The 19,727-nt window shown below is 42.0% G+C and overlaps 1 protein-coding gene across 13 annotated transcripts in view; it reads left to right on the top strand.

The window, feature by feature from the left end:
* The window catches only part of LOC125769264 (protein phosphatase 1 regulatory subunit 12A), a 66,880-nt gene that overhangs the window by 36,256 nt on the left and 10,897 nt on the right, over positions 1-19,727 (top strand). For 5 of the 13 annotated variants that reach the window (XM_049437899.1, XM_049437900.1, XM_049437897.1 and 2 more), the window contains exons 3-14: positions 3,095-3,207; positions 3,292-3,843; positions 3,957-4,048; positions 4,597-5,073; positions 6,487-6,783; positions 7,484-7,559; positions 8,519-8,764; positions 9,037-9,279; positions 10,778-10,943; positions 11,930-13,000; positions 13,636-14,145; positions 14,222-14,272. In XM_049437899.1, the coding sequence (XP_049293856.1) occupies positions 3,095-3,207; positions 3,292-3,843; positions 3,957-4,048; positions 4,597-5,073; positions 6,487-6,783; positions 7,484-7,559; positions 8,519-8,764; positions 9,037-9,279; positions 10,778-10,943; positions 11,930-13,000; positions 13,636-14,145; positions 14,222-14,272 (3,894 nt within the window). Of the gene's footprint in view, positions 1-3,094; positions 3,208-3,291; positions 3,844-3,956; positions 4,049-4,596; positions 5,074-6,486; positions 6,784-7,480; positions 7,560-8,518; positions 8,765-9,036; positions 9,280-9,952; positions 10,194-10,777; positions 10,944-11,929; positions 13,001-13,635; positions 14,146-14,221; positions 14,273-19,727 lie in introns of those variants that run through there. The other 8 variants (XM_049437907.1, XM_049437901.1, XM_049437902.1 and 5 more) reach the window with 8 other exon arrangements.

Consider the following 19,727-nt stretch of genomic DNA (forward strand, 5'->3'; position numbering starts at 1 on the left):
CAATTTATGACAGGAGTTTCAAGCACTATACGCACCTACCCTGACGGGTCTCAAACACACACCCGATTGAGGGTGAAAACAGAGAGAGAGAGAGAGAGAGGTTGAAAACAACAAGTGTTTTTATTTTTTCGCTTTTATGACACACGCATGAGAGACGCATTCGCGCCTTCTTGTTATGAATGTAAGCGCGCATTTGTTTTTTCTTTCTTCTGTCGTAACGTTTTTTGTTTTATTTTTACTTCGCCACCGGCTCACAGACTCACTTAACCTGTCTTGTGTGTGTGTGTTTTTTTTCTTCTTTTGTGCGCTTATCATCGTCCTCCCCCCGGGTTTAATGGTTGATAGTTTATTGATTCCGATCTGTTCTTCTGTTGTGCTCCCTTGCCGTCTTTCGCTTTCAGTTTATCATTGCTTCTAGCGTTCGCGGTTTGACTACTCCACTATCACATTCTTGGTGGGGTGTACGCATTGGTCCACGAATGGAATGGTAGTTTTATGCTTCATTGTACCCGTCTTGTGTCGTCAGTTGTTGTGGCTATACCGTTTATGATTCTTGTTCGGTTCGTTCCGTTCCACGTTATGTTCGTGTAGGGCTCCTGCACTCATCGCCAACAACCCGCTACAGTGCCATGTGTAGCCAAATGTAACACAGGTGCACACTGTGACTCACGTAGGGTTGGAAGTGATGGAGCAAAAGGCATATTGCTCTAAAACCCGACCGTTACCTGCCCCGTGTGCAGTCAGCAAAGACGTGAGAAAATTTTCAGCGAAACGAAACCAGAAACTGTATCATAAATGATTAGCTCTCTAAACTTCTGACGCGGGTGTGTGTCTGGGGAGGAGCTGCCATAAGGGTCTAAGAATTCTCCCAGCGTTTTGACCCTTTCGAACAGCTCTCTCGTATCATATTGGATAAACCTGCTGCTGTGCGTCTACTAACGCTGCCTGCCAGTGCTTATGATAGCTCTGCTCGTTGAATTCTTCCCGCAAAAGGGCTTAGATTAATTGTATTTTCTTACCTACAGAAAGACGCGATACCCCCCCAACCCCTGCTCCGCTTAGTTTGCGAGTTTGATCTCAACAGGTTCGGTTCGGCCACACGGCCTAGACAAGACAGGGCCCTCAAGGGAGCACGAAAAAAAAATGTCCATCAGTGGTACAGCTTTCCCATTTGATGTGTCAGATGCCGGTGAAACCTTCTCCCCGCTGGTGATCGAGGCCGCATCCAATCCGCCTGTGGCCCTTGCACAGACGGGCAAATTAAGTCTTTAAGCAACACCTGCTCCAGTTGGCACGAGATGTGTATCACGCTAGAATTTGCACGAAGGCGACTGATTGCGTACGATGCCGAGCCCTCCCGAATTCCCACCTCGGAGACCAGTGGCTGTGGTATGGTGCAGAATGGCAATTTCCCCGTGGGAATTGAACGTGCATTCATTCACCAGCGCAGGGTACTCGGTGTGGGGGACTGCACTGAATTGTGCAGTGCGATTGCACACCGGTGCAAAAGGTGCAACAAGTGTAGGGGTTTTTGTGTTGTTTAAAAAAAAAACAATTCCCTGTTTGTTCTGATGTGAATGGTGTTTAGTAAATATAAAAGAATTAGATTTTTTTACCTCTCAACAACGATAGTATAAATATGTTTCCCTCAACATTGAACCACTGTTAGTTTTCTCGAAATATTTATATTTGTTTATTATTACAACAACCTGTCTGAAGATACCATGTCGTACGTCAAAACGTGTTATGCGCAGAAAGTAACCTTCGTATATTTTGTTTTGTTTTATCTTTTGTTTTAATGCAACTCCTCCGGACTGAGCTCTGGTTGTCCTTGCCGACACCTTATGGGGCAATTAAAACGTGTCCGAAAAAGAATCGTTAACAACTACGATCAAATGAACATTTTTATTAAACGCGTGCTGGTATGTTTGTGGAGCTGCACGATACACTAAAAATTCGTTAAAATGTAACGTACGCTATAAAATCTTGTTTGCTTTCTTAAGTGCTTCTTTTACCGATTGGATGCGTAGGATTATTATTGGTGATTGATGTAATTCAAGTGGGGGTGCTCTTACAAGAGCATAATATCCTTTAGGTTGAAGGATATATGTAGCTCTCCAATGTTCGGTACCCCAAGAATATATTAAAATTATTTTTTGTATGAATTAAATGCCTTAATCTCATAATATTCCGATATTCCTTTAAACGGTTACGATCGATTCCCCATTAATACAAACAGCGTTGGCAAAAAAATCCTATGCAAAAGGCCACCCTCTACAGCACTAATAATAATGGTTCCCTCGTTGTGTGACGATCACTGTCGCCGACCGCTGCGATTGACGTCAGAGAGAATTTCCAAGGTTTTCTTGAAAAACACGGGCGTGCGAGTGTACGCGATCGAATCCATGGCGCGTGCGTGCCTTTCTGCCGCTTGATCCTGTCTATTTTAGCTGTCTCGCGTAGTCTGTTCGCCCGCTTTGACTACCAGCATGTGCTTGCGATCCCATGCCGGCAGTCGTCTGTTTTTTCCGATATCAAATTTAAGAGCCAGTCCATTTGCTCGTGGGGCCGTTTATGTCGATTAGAGCATACGTTCAAGATCATCTTGTACGATCAACAACAGCTGCCGATGTGTGGCCGATAGGTGCGCGGTGGTCGAATCGGTTAAAGGCTACTAAAAAGTTTATACATTTCGTCTTACCACACTGTGGTACATCCATGTGGCCGTGCTGATGTATTTTTTCGACATGGAAATTTCATAATTTTCCCGGTTGGAAATTAAATTAACCTTGAACGATGTACAGCGAGCGGTTGAGAAACGTCAATAACGAAGAACAGATATTCAAATGGATGTTATGGGATGATGTCAGTTATCTAATGTAACTTATTGATGGTATTGTATATTTCTAGAAAAAATCAAGGAAGAAATTTAGTTATATAGCGTTCAAAAAATCATTTGCTACATAATGAAAATAAACTTAAATTTAAAGAGCAAACACTATCATAGAAAATATATCTTGTTGATGTACTTGAAAGCGATATTAAAATCAAAAATATTAATGCATGCTCTTTTATTCTTCTCTTCTATATCCAGGCGTGCATTGATGACAATTTGGATATGGTGGAATTTCTCGTACAGAAAGGTGCCGACGTAAATCGAAAGGATAACGAAGGTTGGACACCATTGCACGCCACAGCATCATGCGGGTAATATAAAGACCTCCGGTTGCAGGTTCTCTCTGGAGGATAAGTGTCAAAGGATAATAATGAACACCGTTTCGTATATTGCAGATTTCTCAGTATAGCACGCTATCTGATAGAGAATGGAGCCGATTTAGCGTCAATCAACAGCGATGGTGAGCTGGCGGTAGATTTGGCCAGCTCGGACGCCATGGAAGATCTCATCCAGCATCATCTCGACGAGCAGGGCATTGATTGCGATGAGGCACGTCAGGCGGAGGAGCGTATCATGTTGAGCGATGCCACCAAGTGGCTCCGTACGGACAGTTCCGACTGTGATAAGGCACACCCGAAGACGGGTGCTACCGCGATCCATGTTGCGGCCGCCAAAGGCTACATCGGTGTGCTGAAACTACTGCTCGAAGGTCGGGGTGATATCGATCGGCAGGATGTTGACGGATGGACACCACTGCATGCGGCCGCCTATTGGGGCCAGAAGGAAGCCACACAGATGCTGTTGAATGCTAGTGCAGACATCGACATCCAGAACTACAGTGGCCAGTTGGCGATCGACATTGCCCAGGACGATATCGTGCCTTTGCTGAAGGATGCTCGCAAGAACGTGAAGCGCACGAAGCGCAGACCACCTAGTCACGGAAATAGGTACGGCTGTATTCGCTTTGCATGGCGTACGATGGGCGGATTAAGCGTACCAGTATTTAACGTTGTGTTAATGTTTGTTTTCCTTTTTCGGTACACCACCATGGCGGCAACAGGATTACGGATAATTTAGAAAATAGTACGGAAACACCGACCAAGGTGATTCGGGTCGAGGTGAAGCCGATTGACAGCAACAAGGAGAAGGAAGGTAGGTGTATAGGTCGATCTGGTCACTGCGTGCCAACAGTTCGTAAACGGTTTGCACGAAAACGCTCTCCCTATTCCGATTGCATTCTTTCCTATATGCGGGTCGTGCTCTTATCCATGAGCGGTTCATTTCCAGTATTCAATTGGTCATTCGATTTTCCTGTGCCACCGAGAAACTCAATATCGATACAAGGGTCAATTGAGCTGGCAAGGAGAATGACTAATTGGATCTCAGCAGAGACTATTCGAACACGAAACACTGCAGGCTTTTTTTTTGACTCGGCCTTTTTCACGAGCATTCGCTATGTGTCGCTTTTGTTTTGGACGCACAAAAAATATATTCGAATCACAAGTTGTAGACAAGTTGGTTTTGCTTTTGATGGAATTGAAAAAAAAACACACACAAATGCCTTGCTGAATCTGACCCACTGGTATTCCAGAGTGAGTTCCGCTATGTAAAGTGTATTTTGTTAAGTCAATATGATTCCCTTCAATAAAATCCCCTTCCATCACGCGCCTGCTGGACCCTTGGGTATGGATTCATCCCAGCTGGATCCGTCGCCGTCGCCCACGACGACGACGACGAAGATGTTCACGTTGCACAACAAGAACCATCGTATGGCCCAGAAGAACCAGAAGAAGAAGAATCAAATGAAAAAGATGAAGAGGAGGAAGAGGAGACGATGGATGATACGGTAGACGAGGAGCTAGACGAGGAAGAGGCGGAGGAGGATGAAGAGGAGGAAGAGGAAGAGGAAGAAGGGGATGAGGATGACGAACAGGAGCAAGTGGTGGCCATTGAGAAAACGAAACATTCTGCCCAGGATGTACCCGATTCGATCGGAGGAGGATTATCGTATCAGCGAGTTACCGGGCAGGCAATTCGATTAGATGGTGATAATCAATCCAACCAACTTAAAGATGCTGATAGCGAAGTGGAAGAGGAAGAAGATGCCAGCGTTTCGTCGGAACCGTACTCATCCTCGAATCCATCGGCTGATAGTAGTTTAACCGAATCCGAAACAGGTACAGACACCTACCGAGTGCTCCGTTGGTGGAATATAAAATAACCCACGTTGCGTGCACGTATTTGTTGCATTCCACCAACTGGATGCTGTGTGTTTTTTTTGCCATTTTAAAACAAAATATGGCCACGCAACAAACCCTGTTTTTGGGCTCTGTTTGACTGTAGCCTGTTTTATTCCCCATACTAAAGCTCGTTCTGTTTGATTGTTTTTAATTCGCGTTTGGTTTGTTGGTAAATTTGGATATCGTTAATTCGCTCGATTCAGTATTTTGATTTTCAGAATTATGTTCAACACACTCGAATGTGTCTCCATATGATTCACAGATCCGGAAAGATAATGTTATAAAAATTGTTGTTTAATAAGAAGGTTTATCTCAATGAAAACATCGTTGCAATTAAAAAAAAAGCAACTTTACTTACGCTTTTTGTACCAAAGCATGTTAAGCGCAAAAAACCTGATAGCGAATGTGTTATTATTACTGGCACATATGTTTTTTCTGGTCTGTGATGAATACATGTTGTGTTTGGCTTATAGGCATGTTTGAATTGATTATTGAAAGCGCTGTTTTAAACTCTTTGTCTTCGTTAATATTAGTTTATATGAAACAATTATTATGAAGTTTATGTTGATGTTTCATTTATGTTTTTTGCGTTATAGATTTGACTCATTTTTTCTATTATTAACAGTGTGAGTTAACAATGGGCAATATTGCACACGAAACATGGTCTGCAACTTAATTCATGATGTTTTGCTTTGCATAAAAATATAGTGGTGTTCTAAGAAAACCAAACATATTATATAATTCAAAACATTTTATACTATGTGTCACCATCTTTATTAAACGTGAAAATCTATCTCAGCAGTAGTATTATAAACCCATTTATGCGTTTTATGCTTGTCCTTGCTAAGGATATATAATTGATCTTGCTAAGTTATGTCTGTAGATGGATTTAAAAAACTGAATAAAAAACTAGAGTGTGATAAACTACAAGGAGTCCTTGTTGCTCAAACAACTGATCATATGTGTATAGCACAACGTCATGAATTAAGTTATAGGCCTAAAAAAATCAAAAAGAAAAATCAAATTGTTTTACAATTGTAATGCTTAAAATATTTACTGTTTTGTTGTTGAGTTGTATCGATTAATATTTGTAAACTAATTATAATAGATAAAGCGTGCTGTTATTTGTTTTATGTTGTATGCTACGCACTGTTCTGACGCTGATACACATGTTCTTAAATGAGTCGTATTCTTTCTTCTTCTTCTTCTATTGTGATCTCTAAACCGTTCCTAACCGTTTCGTTGATATTGTATCGTGATGCCATTGATTGCCAATCGTTGTGATGTGCTTCCCATGCTGTGGCATGTGTGGTATTACTGTGCTTGGCGACGGTGCTATTGCTGTAATAGATGAACTCTTACCGCGACCTGTACCAATCATCTCTCGGCCGGCACCGGTACCACTGACTACGCAAATCGTAGTCCCGAAGGCACGTGTGACAGAATCGGTACACTCGGCAAATACTACGACGGCAGTACCTGTTAACAATCCTCCTCCACCAACGGCACCATGGCGCCGCCAGCGTGCCATACCGACGCCCGTTCCGCGCCAATTCTACGAGGACCAACCAACACAGCCCGCAACAGTATCACGTTCGACGGACGACGTCGACTACGCTAACCTCTATTTCACGTCCAAGCGCAACCGTAATGTTCTGTTCTGTTCTACTCTTGTTTCACTGTTCCGTTGTTCATTTTATTGCTACTAGTTTCTGTTGTGCTGTTTTTCTTTCATGTTTTGCCTTCTCAATTCATTATTACACGTTTGTTTTCTGTTATCATTGTATCGCTCCGTTTTCTATATCCTTCAATATCACGCCAATCTGGGGATCGGGATAATTGATACGATTGTTGAGTCACTGGCTTCATGTTCGTTTTCTCTGCATCATTACACATTCTTCGACTGATCGATCGGCATTTTGTTCATGCTTTGTTGAACCTTTCGCTATCGCTGCTGCAACCATTTGTAATCGTTTTAAGTAAATTGCACTTCCGAAGCACCCGGAAAGGTGGCAAAGTTTCTCGATTAACAAGAGAAAACAAACTCTGCCACCCATCTCTCTGCTGCTCATGGTCATGCTAACAGTATGAAAATTATGAGGAAACTTTAAACATCCGTGACTGCGTTGCGCTAGTTTTGGTCGTAAAATTGTATATTTTTTATAAACGCAAGAAATTTATTCATATATATAAAAAAACCACAAAAAACCCCATTAGCTTTTAATTGAGCATTGAACATTTGTTTGCGTTGATAGAAAATTTCTAAATGGCATATGTTTACTCTCTTCTTTCTTTTTGTGTTTTTTTTTTTGGTGCAACATCATCGGCTTCATCTTAAATCTAGCAGTTTCGGAAAAGGAAAATAAACCAACCGAACCGGATGTGATACTCAGGAGAACCCAGAGCTTCGAGAGCGATGAAAAGTGAGTATTATTTGCTTCTAAGAGAACTATATCCTACTACGTGTGTTTGTATGTGTTTGTGTGTTTTTATTTGAATATTACACAATTAATATTGGTTTGCAAATATGTTTTTATTTTATCAATTTTTATCAATCCAAATCTATAAAGAATATTAAATGTTTGTAAAGTTTGAATTGACATTTGATTAATTTGAAATAATTTATGTTAAGAAGAAACAAATGTAATACTTCTCATTGCTTCAATTTTCGGCGGGTTGTGTTTTGGATTTCCGACACCAGACAGTATGCAAATAATGTAAGAAGTTGACGAATTAGGATAATTTACCTTTTTAAACCAAACTTTGCATACCTCTATGCGTCCGAATCAAAGACAAAACTCAGCGGCAAACTGTTGGTAGGAGAGTAATGCATTGAAATCGTTTAAAGTATTAGAAAAAATGCGAATAGCTTTGCATGATTCATCGCCTTAAGTACTATTTTTCGAAATTCTGCAAAGTTAAACAAATGTTTCTAATTGGTATATAACTGTGTTTTATTATTGTTTTCTATAAAAAAAATCGTTTATTCTTCTTATTAATGGCTTGTGTTTTCTAATTGTTTAATAACCCCACTATTTATTGGCACTACCTGTGTATGTTGGAAACAAAACATTCCACCGGCACCCCTGATGTTGCATACTTACCAAAAAAACAAACAAACTCGAAACTACCGTATATGGCCGGTTATTTCCTGCACACATCATCATACCTCCGCACATCTACACGATCCAACACTACTCTTCCATATGTAACTTCCCCATCATTGCCGGTATCGGTCAAACGCGTGCCGGATTTAATGCGCCGCTGGAATATCCTTCTGAACGTGACTGAATCATGCCAATAACAACATCACACCATACCTACACAAACACAACACACTGCAAACAATGGTTACAATCATGCGTGTGCCACCCGATCGTAGGTTCTACCAGAGGTATGCAGAGCTGCGAGCACGAATACAGGCTAACTCATGCCCTCACACTATCCTACCATCGACGCCTATTAACACTAAAACCAGTTCTGCCTCCAACAACAACAACAACAACAGCAGCAACACCAATAATAATAACAACAATACTACCACTACTACGGTGTCGACGCCGACATCAAACATATCGTCGTACCTGGTGCAGCGGTCCGCTTCACTCAAGGATCATCGGACATTAAGGTAACACAACGATTATTCTTAAAACATTTTTTTTTACTCTGATAAAATCAAACTACACATCTATCTCATATCCTAAGCGCTTGTGGTTATACCGTATATACTCATCGCTTTGTAAGATTATCCTGCGACTTATATGCTATTTTCTTTTTGTTATTCGGTTTGTGGAATGATTTTGGATTAATTTATGTATGGCGCTTTCCAATCAATAACCGTTTTTGAACCGCAGGTTTTACTACGTTACTGACCGGTTTATTTACGTTTTGGTTTCGCAGGAAAACAGCCAGCAATTTGGTCATTGGAAGCACAACAACATCACCATCGTCAGCTACTGGACCTATGTCCGGCATACCCACTAATACCAGCATTGTGCCTCCAGCAACCGGTACAGCCACTGCAGTAAGCCAAGCAACGAACAACACAACCGGCAACGCTAACGCAACCTCTGGTGCCGTGTCACCGCCGACCAGTCCTTCCGGAACACCGACAACGACACCCACTGCCGGACAGATCAGGAGGTAAGGAAAAGGGAATAGTTGATGTAGACAGAAAGGGGACCTTTAGGGGTTTATTCACTAAAGCTTCACGGAAGAGATCTTGCGTTTGGTTTTTCATACATCGCAGAAAAAAAAACTCTCTCGCTATTATCCTCATGCCATTATGTGTAATATTTTATTCCACAAATATTTTCATGCTATATCGTGCGTACATTTGCAATTTCGTATCATACCTCTTTGTACGTTCGCGCGTGTTCCAACGTGTTGCCAACATGGTCATCAATCTTGCAGTTCCATACCCACACCAATCACCAACAACAACATCAACAACAAGAATATCATGACCAACAACAACACTGATAACAGTGCTAGTACGCCATTCGGTGATCGTTACCGGAAGCGGTACGAGGATCAACCGGAAGTGGTGCGTAAATTGCCGCCAGCGAACAACAGTCCCATTGCCGCCGATCATACGTCCACTTCCGTTTCCGGTGCTGGTGTCAATCGTACCGATCACACACCACACGATGGTACATTCACATCCGGTAGCGGCAACAACGCTACCGGTACCGGAACAACCGATACCAACAAGAATCATAGTCTGTTCGAACTCAATCGCAAATACATTGAGCAGGCCCAGAAAACGAAGATCAATAATGAGCGCAATAAATTTCTCTCCTCACTCAACGAGAAGAGACAACAGCAGCTCCAGGAACAGCAGGTACCCAACGAACATGGACGAGTGGGAAGAACGAGCGGTACTCCTGGCAAACAGGAAGCATCACAAGAAGAAGCGACGTTCGAGGAACCGGCGGAAGTGAAGTTGATAATTCCATCGTCCACAGCAGCACCGGCGATGGTGGAAGCAACCATTACACCCACGGCGACGACACCGGTGACCAGCAGCCCATCGTCAAACAAACTGTCACCGGGAAATATTTTCAAAAACTTTTTCAAGTAAAGTCCACAAAAACCGAAGGAAACATTTTAATGTCCTCGGTTGTTTATGGTGTTGTTCTAATCAGTGTTGTGTGCATTGTGTGAAGATTTAGAAAGCGCGAGACAATAGAGAGACTTCAACATTAAATACTTTTAATATCAATCATGCCCTGATTTGATATCCTTTAACTTATTGTTTCTCATTCACGTTGCAGGTGTATTATAATGTTTGCTAAGAATGTTTTTTGGATATCGTTTTCACAGCACTGTTTTGTTCTGTTGCATGTGCCAGTGCCAAAATGTGCGAATAACAAACTCCCTGTCCTTAGAGAAGTGTTGCTACTATTGTAAATCGCAATCCTGGAATAATACCTCGGCTAATCAGAGCGATCTTTTAAAATACCCTCATCTCACAACAGAATCTTCCACCTTTCGCCTATGCTTCATCATATAAATCATATTTTAAATTTTGTTAATCCTTTGCATAATTAACCAGTGTTGACATTCAATATGGTTTGTTTATGTACCATTTCTAATGTGTGTGTATGAACTTTTCCGTTTCCAATAATGAACATTACAGATCATTTGTACCACCGACGCGGGATGAAGAAAGCGAAACTCAACGAAAGGCTCATGCTAAGCGCGTACGAGAGACGCGTCGCTCAACGCAAGGTGTCACTCTGGATGAGATCAAGAGCGCTGAACAGCTTGTCAAGAAGAAGAATGCTTCAGGATCCGGCAACGAAGTAAGTGTAGCTAGAATATCCTATTTCTTGCGCAACAGGAATAGAGTATGATATTTAAGTGGAAAGCAAAACTCAATCAAAGATAGAAAGAATAGGCACGGGAGAGTATTTACCATTCGATTGTTGCGATGTGTGAGGGACCTTGAGAATCATTGAATATAATTTGAAGTTTTGTTACATTACTTAAGAAGAACCTTTTAGGTAAGTAATATTTATAAGGGTTTGCCTTTATTTCTTATATTTTTACATTTTAATGTGTGGCAGGTGTTTTCGAAAGCTTTTTAAGTTTTTTTTCCTCATCTTTTGTTCGCTTCTGTTTGGTTTTTGTTAATAACGCTGTTGGTTGCGGTGATTAATTGGTTTTGTGAGATAGTTACAAATTTCTTTCTAGTGTTGTATGCACTATTATGATGATAATGTATTACCAATCGATGATTTTAATTTTCATATTTATGCGGGGTAACAAACATGAATGTGATCGTAATCGCCCTACAATCTTAAGGTCGATAGTTACATCTACAAAAATGTTATTCAACAGTTGTGGAAAGTAATGAAAGTGGTTTTTTTTATTACATAGAGATCCTTGAGGTTATAGAAATGTTACGATAATGTTTAGTTTTGATCATTCCATGTGTTCATGCCGGAACCAAGTTTGCTGTTGCGTATATAGGTGTAAGCAACTATTAGTATAGACTAAAAATATTCGAGCACTCGAACATACGGCATTGGCCTTTATGCTTTCGTTAGCTTATAAAAGCACCCATTAACATCCTTTGCAACCTCCACTTGCACACTCATGTTTAATATGCATTTTTCTGCAGAAGATGTGAATCATTTATTTAATATTCCTTGTTAGGAGCGACGATATATTAAGCGTAGGACTTTTTACTTTAAGACAAATGCATTAAGTTGACATTGGAAGTAGTGAATTGGAAGAAACCATGAATGTATATAAAACATTCCTATATCAACTCTGACATCAACAGAACGACACAACGGCATTGGTGACTGCAACATCCGCTAGTACAACGATCACGCCATCATCACCATCCTCATTATCATCCTCTACATCACCCTCATTCACCAACAACGCCAACGCGACAACGATATCGGGCACCGCGTCCATCAACGATCGTGTGCCGTCGGTTGGAGAGATCAGTGATCAACAACAGCAACGCGGTAATCATGTTGCGGAAGGACTCGGAAAAGGTTCCAGCAGTGAGGTAAAAATGGACGATGTTGCTGTGTGTGCCAGTTTTACGCTTGCTGCACCGGGAACGTCTAGTGAAGGCGGTGGCGATGGTGGAGGAGGCAACCGAAGGCATCGTCGAAGTGTGGGCGGAAATGATGGGGAAGAGGATGACAGTAAAGTGACGGTCTCTTATACCATAAGTGCTCCCGTACGGCAGAGTTCACCCAGTCCACGGACGACCGTGAACAACTCCAAAGAAAGCACCGATCCACTAGCAGGAAGCGATATGGGGGGCGATGTTCCTGTCGTATCGGCCACGTTCCACGTGCCAGCGGTGTCCGATGCGGAAGGTGTTGCAACCACTGCCACCATCCGAACGACCGCAACTGCGGGTGGTATCGTGAGTAATAGCGATAGTAATACCACCTCCACCATCACCAACACCACCTCCAACAACAACACCACCAGTGCATCCTCTAATACCAACCACAACACAGCCGCAACCTACACTAAACGTTCACTGTTCGATATCGATAATGCGAACTCACTAACATTGGCCGAAAAGCTACGCCACGAGGCAAACAAGTATGCCATCGCGGCAGTAGCGGATGGCGATCTGGACAGCCATCTTGTCACCCGGGTGCCAAATAGCAATAGCACTACTAATAGTGGCGGAGAAAGTAACAGTAACAGCGGCAGCAGTACAAACGCACCTGTGGACAATAGTGCTGTGAGTGCTGCTGCTGCCGGTTCTGCCGTACCGCCGTCGCCGACGCTACGGAAGTCGGCGGATTCCGTTGCAACGACGGGTGCAACAGCCGAACGAAGGCCCTCGTGGCGGTTGAAAGTGGACGGTGGCAGCAAGGTAAGCGTTGTGTTAGTTGCATGTTGTATGTAACCTCAATCAGCACAGGTTGGCAAATTGTTGTAGCTTTGTTCTACACTGTCGCATGTGTTCGGTACATGGGGGATAGAAATATCCTTGTATGTATCATAAATAAAGTTTCATTTAATATGGGTTTTAGCGTTTTAGTGAGTGTGTTTTTCTTCTTAAAACTTAAGCGCATCCACTTACACATATATTGTTTTGCTTCCTTTTTAATTGCGGTTTTACTCATAAAGCTTTTTGAATTACACATATTGTGGAAGGTTTTTTAAAACTAATGTTAAATATGATAAGCGAGTTTTGCAGTAAATATGTCTACAATTGTGTTAATAGTGTGGTGCAATAAGCATGAAAGTTATGTTGCGAATATAATTCATTGTCAGTACCAAAGTATGCCTAAATAGAGTATTGTAGTGGTTAATTGATTAGTGTTACTAAATTGAAAGAGACACGTACGATGAATTATAGATAAATCAAAAGGCACACTGTTAATTGGTTCAAATACCAGACACACTACAAACTTGATAGGAAATGTAGAGTATTTTATTTAAATCCTTAAATCTTTATTATATTATCAAACAATCATTTATGCCATCATCTTCTGCCATTTGCAGTTCAAACTGGAAGATGCGTCCACACCGAATGCCGCCACACAGTCATCGTCGGTAGCGACCGGTTCGGTGTATGAATCCGTCCCCGCTACTCAGGCAACAGAGCACGGTTTGACCACTACTAAGCTCACCTCCTCGTCGGCGCTGGCTCAACGGAGGGCGCAGCAACAGAATGGTGACAGTACCACTACCGGGACAACAGGTTCCAGCATTGCCGGTACCGCCGGTTCACGGCCACTATCAACGTCGGGTCTTGCCGCTGGCGAACAGTATAATCGCGTGCCTGGAAGCGCTGCATCTGCTGGAGAACAGACCGCAACAGCCAACAGTGGTGACGCTAGTCCACTACACCATCTTCGGCGGCCACCAAAGTCGACAACGGGAGGTGAAGAGAATAAGGAGAATGACAAAGAGAACGACAACCGCAGTACGGCACAGGCGACGCAGGCGGTCATCCAACGGCGCCGGCGACAGAAGCGTCGTTCGACCGGTGTTGTCTCCATGGGCATAGAGGTGAATATGGCGCGATAGTGCGAAGGGGAGAAAAACGAGGTTTTAATTTTAACTTTAAACATCTTTTATTTTTCAGGATCTTGATCCTGATAGGCAAGATTCGCCCGTGGATGGTGATGACAAAGAGGTAAGTGGTTGTTTTCTACAAACTTGATACATTATTTGAGCAAACTCATTCGGTAAGATTGATTATTTTATTCTTGCATTTATAAATTGTTTTGGAAAAAGGTTCAATTTCATTTAAAAATATAAAAAAAAATCCAGTTAATCTGTTTAATAATTATTGGTTGTCTTTTCTCGTTTTGAAATTTGAAACGGTTCCATTTCGCGTGAACGAAGACAGACGGACGCCACTATTTTCATAACACTTGTGATGCGCTTGTCCGTCTATCGTTGTACCCGTGACATGTTGCTATCCCCACCAGGTTCCGTATTCTCAACGACGTCATTCTGTCGTTTGCCGTTTTTTCGTCTCGAAAAACACCATGCGTCTCCATCGTGCATTGAAGAGAGATCAGACACAAATTGATCATGGGCTTTTAGATTGAAACGATTGCAGCTTTTAATGAACGCCCGGGTACGATGCGTATATAAACCAAAGCGCGTAACGTGAAAACCCGAGAGGAACACTGTGCCGGCACAAGCTGACGATGATATATTTGCTATAAAAATAGAGCCCGGCTTGATTTCCTCTATGAACTCGGCGCTTGGCTATACTAGAGCGTAGTGTTGGCAGACGACGCGCTTTGTCCTTTCGAATGTGACAGTTTTAATTTACCACCTGCCTTTCGGATTTATGATGAGGACATACACAAGGGAAGATGCGCGTACGGAGGTTGTGAATAAATGTGCACTTGTCTAATTACCTGTTTATTTCAAATGGATGATTTGTGCACTTCGGGGTAGATTGGAGCTGCTGTGTACTGGTTTTAAAATTGAACAGTAATCAAGTTTTAGTTGTTGAATCTACGTTTGCCTAATACTTACACTCTATTCCGTATGCACCATTTGTTCCAGATGAGCGTTAATCGTCATGTTAGGGAGGTGGTAAAGTTTCTTGACCTATGCGTGGACATATGATGAGACATTTGCAGCTTGTACACGTCGTTATTATATCAAGTGTGCGCTAGAGAGCGACAGGGCACGAGATGGGAAAACACCGTCTTAGAATAGTGCAATGAACTACGTATGCTCATTTTTAGCAGACAGCAGTGAACACTTTCGCTTCTTACTTAGCTTTGGAGCAGTTCTAAATTTGTCACTGCGCGTTGAACGATCTGCAGAGTGCTGCTTGCCCCATTCTATCATCCGGCGGATAGTAAAAAAAATCAATCCAAACAAAGAAAAGTGAGTTTAGCAGTTGTCAAGAGTAGTGACAGTTTAGAGAGATTCCTCCCTATTACAGATGGTTAAGAGAAATACACATTAGTCATCAGTAATGGGTCGGGTAAGCTAATGAGAAATAACCGTAAGACTTAAACAGCGTTCTATTTTCAGTAATATCGATTCTTATTTTTAGCCTAATTGTCAATCGATTGTTTTTCTCCGCAAAACTGATCGTCGTGGCATTGAAGAGAAACACTCGATTGTTTTCTAATGAGTCATTCGATGAATCAGCGTTAAGTTGGTAAAGGTTAAACCATTCACCAAGGATAGGGGCTTTACCAACGGTGCTGAATGTTTGACTTGACGTCAAAAATACATCGCCTGACTCTTTACTTTAAGATGACGTTAGCCATTCATCACCTCAAGCGTTGATGGTGTTGAAAGACTAGAATGCAAACGCGATTTCTGCAGGATGGTCAAATCTTCAATGGCGAACCTCAAATTGTGCACAGTATCGCTTTTAACAGGGACGTATTACTACACTGATTTATTATGATATTATTTTATACATTATCATTGTTATATTTGCTATCTATTAGCTATCTACTAAAAAATTTAAACAATATCCGCCTAATTAACTCCTTAAAAAAATCAATAATCAAAGATTTTTTGTTCGACGCAAAACATAAACGTAAATATTCCTTCCTTAGTTACCTGACCTTGTTCAGCGATCGATCGCACGATCTAACATTAGAGTCATGTGATACACTTAACGGTCGGATCAACCTTGCCGGAGAAAACTCGCTCAATAGCGATGGAGACGCATGGTGGTTGGTGTATTGTAGAGTAACTTTAATCTTTTTTACACTTTTTTAGCTGCTCTTTTCTTTCAAAACAAATTAATCGTAGCAAATAATTGCTTCAACGAAGGAATAGTTTGTATTATTGCGCCTCCACCTAATGCTTCTCCCTAACAAATCTGTATTGATTTTCCATTAAACAGACTTTGTTGATGCATTCCTGGTTACTATTCACCGAATAATTTCCTTACCTGTAAGGCTAAATATAGTACACTGGGTGAAAAATGTGTACAGATCGTGCTAGTAAAGACAACACCGTACGCCAGCCGCATGCAGCAGTATCGAACGATGGAGAGCGGGATTAAGAAAAATCAACCATGTAAACCGATCGGCTTTGAACCGGTCTTGCGTTGCAGTGGGTGTACGTTACATGAAATTAAACAGACCACTTGTTGTCGGTTCGAGACGGGTGCGCTTTCTGTTTCGCTTCGATACGAAGCATTTGGTTGCGGAAGTTTCGCGGAACTAAGCCAAATGATTCCTGGTGGACCGTTTCGTTCTTTTCTTGCTTTGTAAACGTACAAGTGTACGGTTTTCTCTGTGGCATGGTTGGCACTTATCCATGAGTCTTTTTTCTAAACCGTAGACACCGCTTAAAAATAAAGATATAATTGAATTGAACAAAACAGAATTAATTTCAGATTTGTATTTTTTCATTCTGATATTTTTTTCTTGAAAATACATCCAAATGTTTGGAAATTTCGTTTTCAACCCAAGAACGTAATAGCCCCAAACACGACCAAATGATTGATGAGTGTGCTTTCAATCAACAGTGTGCCATTTGCGTTTCTGGGTTTTTTTATTCTCCGCTTCTTTGCAAACCAGGAAAACTTGCAAAAAACACAGCTGCAGTTGCAAATTTTCCTTCACAACAGACGAAACGACGCATAGCTATACAGCTTTTCGTTTTCATCCGCATAGCCATGACTGCATAGCCATGGTCGGGTTCCTAGTGCATCATTTCTAAATTTAATCCTAGAACGACATACACAGACACACACACCACACCTCTGCCCGTCTTCCTTTCTTCCCAGGTTGGATTGCCGTTCTTATTGTGGAGCGAAGGAAGGTGGCCACTAATATAAATACACACATCCATTTGAGGTAGAAGAAAGATTCGTGTGAGGTGCGATGCAGAACGTGAAGCCCCAGATTCTTGCAACCTCCCGTTGGAGCTTCGCTCGGTATGAACGCTGTCCGGGGGGGGTTATTCAATGCGTATTACCATTTAGGTGGAAATGTACCGAATCTTTGCGGTTGGGGCCAACAAATATGGCTAAATTTGTTGGTAATTTTTAACCTAGAATACCTTGTGAAACGAATCTCAATTCGAATTGCATGTTTATTTGTGCAAAGAGTTTTAAATGGGAAGTGCGTGTAGTTCGTTTTCCATTACTGGTGCTTGTCTATTATGTTTTCCCTCCCCAAAACGACTTATAACGGTCCTTTGCCTTTAGGTACCGGATGGCAATGTCCTTGTACGTTTGTCGCAACGCATATAGGCCATAGGATTTGTGTCGAACACACATCACTCAGCTCAATGCTCTCGCACCAACGTCTATCATATATCTTTTGTCGAAGAATCATCCGTAGCACGGGTTTGACGGGTTTGGTGTGAACCAGTGTCTCAGGGATACCAAAAAAAAGAAGATGCTGTCGATAATCCTGTCCTGGCTGAATGTTTGCTTTTGCGTCACCATCCATCTCCATCCAATTCCCCTACGAAAGGGATGTAAAAAAAAGGGGAAAAGTCGTTCTGACACAAAACACATTCACAACACACTCTAACCTCCACCAACGTTCAAAGTGCAGGCATTATTTAGACAGACACATGCGGATAGTTTTTTTTTCTCTGTTTTTGTTTCTCCCCCACCCCGTACCCGAAAATTCGTCTAACCTTGACTTCCTTTTCGGCGAACGGTGGATCCATGTTTAATGTTTTGTAAACTATGACACCCTCAACAGAACGCTCACACGAAAACACCGGTCACGTCGGAAACTGACCGCTGACGAACTTCAGTGCCAAAAACGATGGTTCGGCTTTTGGTCGGTTTATGAATTTAAAAGCAATTAATGGAATGCCTGACCGTGAAGTGCATGCAGTTAAGATGTGTTTTTTTTTCTCTTCTTGGAGCAAACCGTCACCCGGGATCAGCTGGGATTGATGAACGGTGAAGATGTTGCGAAGGTTATGCGTGTTGTATGCTACCGGAGGACGCTGTAGACGTGGCCCTTTTTTGCGGTCGAGGCCATCACAGGTGTTAATAGTGGAATTATAAAATCTTCTCCTTTCGTTCGTTCGTGTTAGTATACGCCAGATGTAATTTGCTGTTGAAGTGTGTATAAGATTAACCAATCTGATTTTGTCCGATGTCATTAACAAGCACATCCTGAATGCTAATGAGTGAACTAAATTAAGATTTATACGATCGGGTAATTAAAATCGTGTAGCAGCTCTTATCTTTATCTTTGACGCACCATCACTAAAACCAGATTTGTAAATATCTTAGGAACTCTACCAAAATAATCCAGTGAGTGATGGAAGAGATATGAGAGACATAATCCTTGCCTAAGTGATCGAGGGGAAGCTACCAATCTTCTACTATGGAATGGAATAAGTACACTCGCGATCGTTCTCACTCTCTTTGGACCGAAATGAGTGATCGTGCGCCACTCTCATAGCGCATAACACCGCGCGGTGATGGTAACTCTCGCTGAACTCCGGGCGAATCTTTCTGTGTTTTTGGCCGTTGTACTCCTTGCTTGGATGTAGAAACCAGTAGTCACCGGTCGCTTCTAGCATTCGCAGTAACTGGCCGTACCAGTAACTACAACGCGTTATCTACGACGAGAATCGAAACCATAATACGCGCGATACCATCTGTTTAACGGTGTGCCCTGTATCATTATTGAAGTGAGTGCAATATCTAGGAGAATTCTGCTACTGTTTTCAATTTCTGCGTGTTAATGCTGAGCGTTGGATAACTAAGAAAAAAACGACCTTTGTTATTGTTGTTTGAAGCTGTGTAAAAAATAAGTCATTCCTATATGTTTCATTCGTTTCTTTAACGCGAAACATTCTGCACGAGAAGAAAGAAGCATTGAGAGGGGAAAAAACATCGATACATGCTGTAAAAGAAATGTGTGTCAGTTGTGGGTCAACAGCAATGTGAGATTTTTTTTTAATTTGTGACCATATATGGCGAACTGATACGAAACGTGCGAATTGTGTGTGTGGATTGTGAGGTTGCATCGGCAACAGCTGAACGATATCAGCGATCGCTTCTGCACCCCATCGGTTTTATACATTCCATATATCTACCGAAAAAGGCAAAACACCTTCCCCTCCGGTGGCACTGGAGCAACAATCCACAGGCAGCCGATAGGCGTGTTCTA

Source organism: Anopheles funestus, chromosome 3RL (genome assembly GCF_943734845.2).
Source record: "Anopheles funestus chromosome 3RL, idAnoFuneDA-416_04, whole genome shotgun sequence".
Classification (NCBI taxonomy): domain Eukaryota; kingdom Metazoa; phylum Arthropoda; class Insecta; order Diptera; family Culicidae; genus Anopheles; species Anopheles funestus.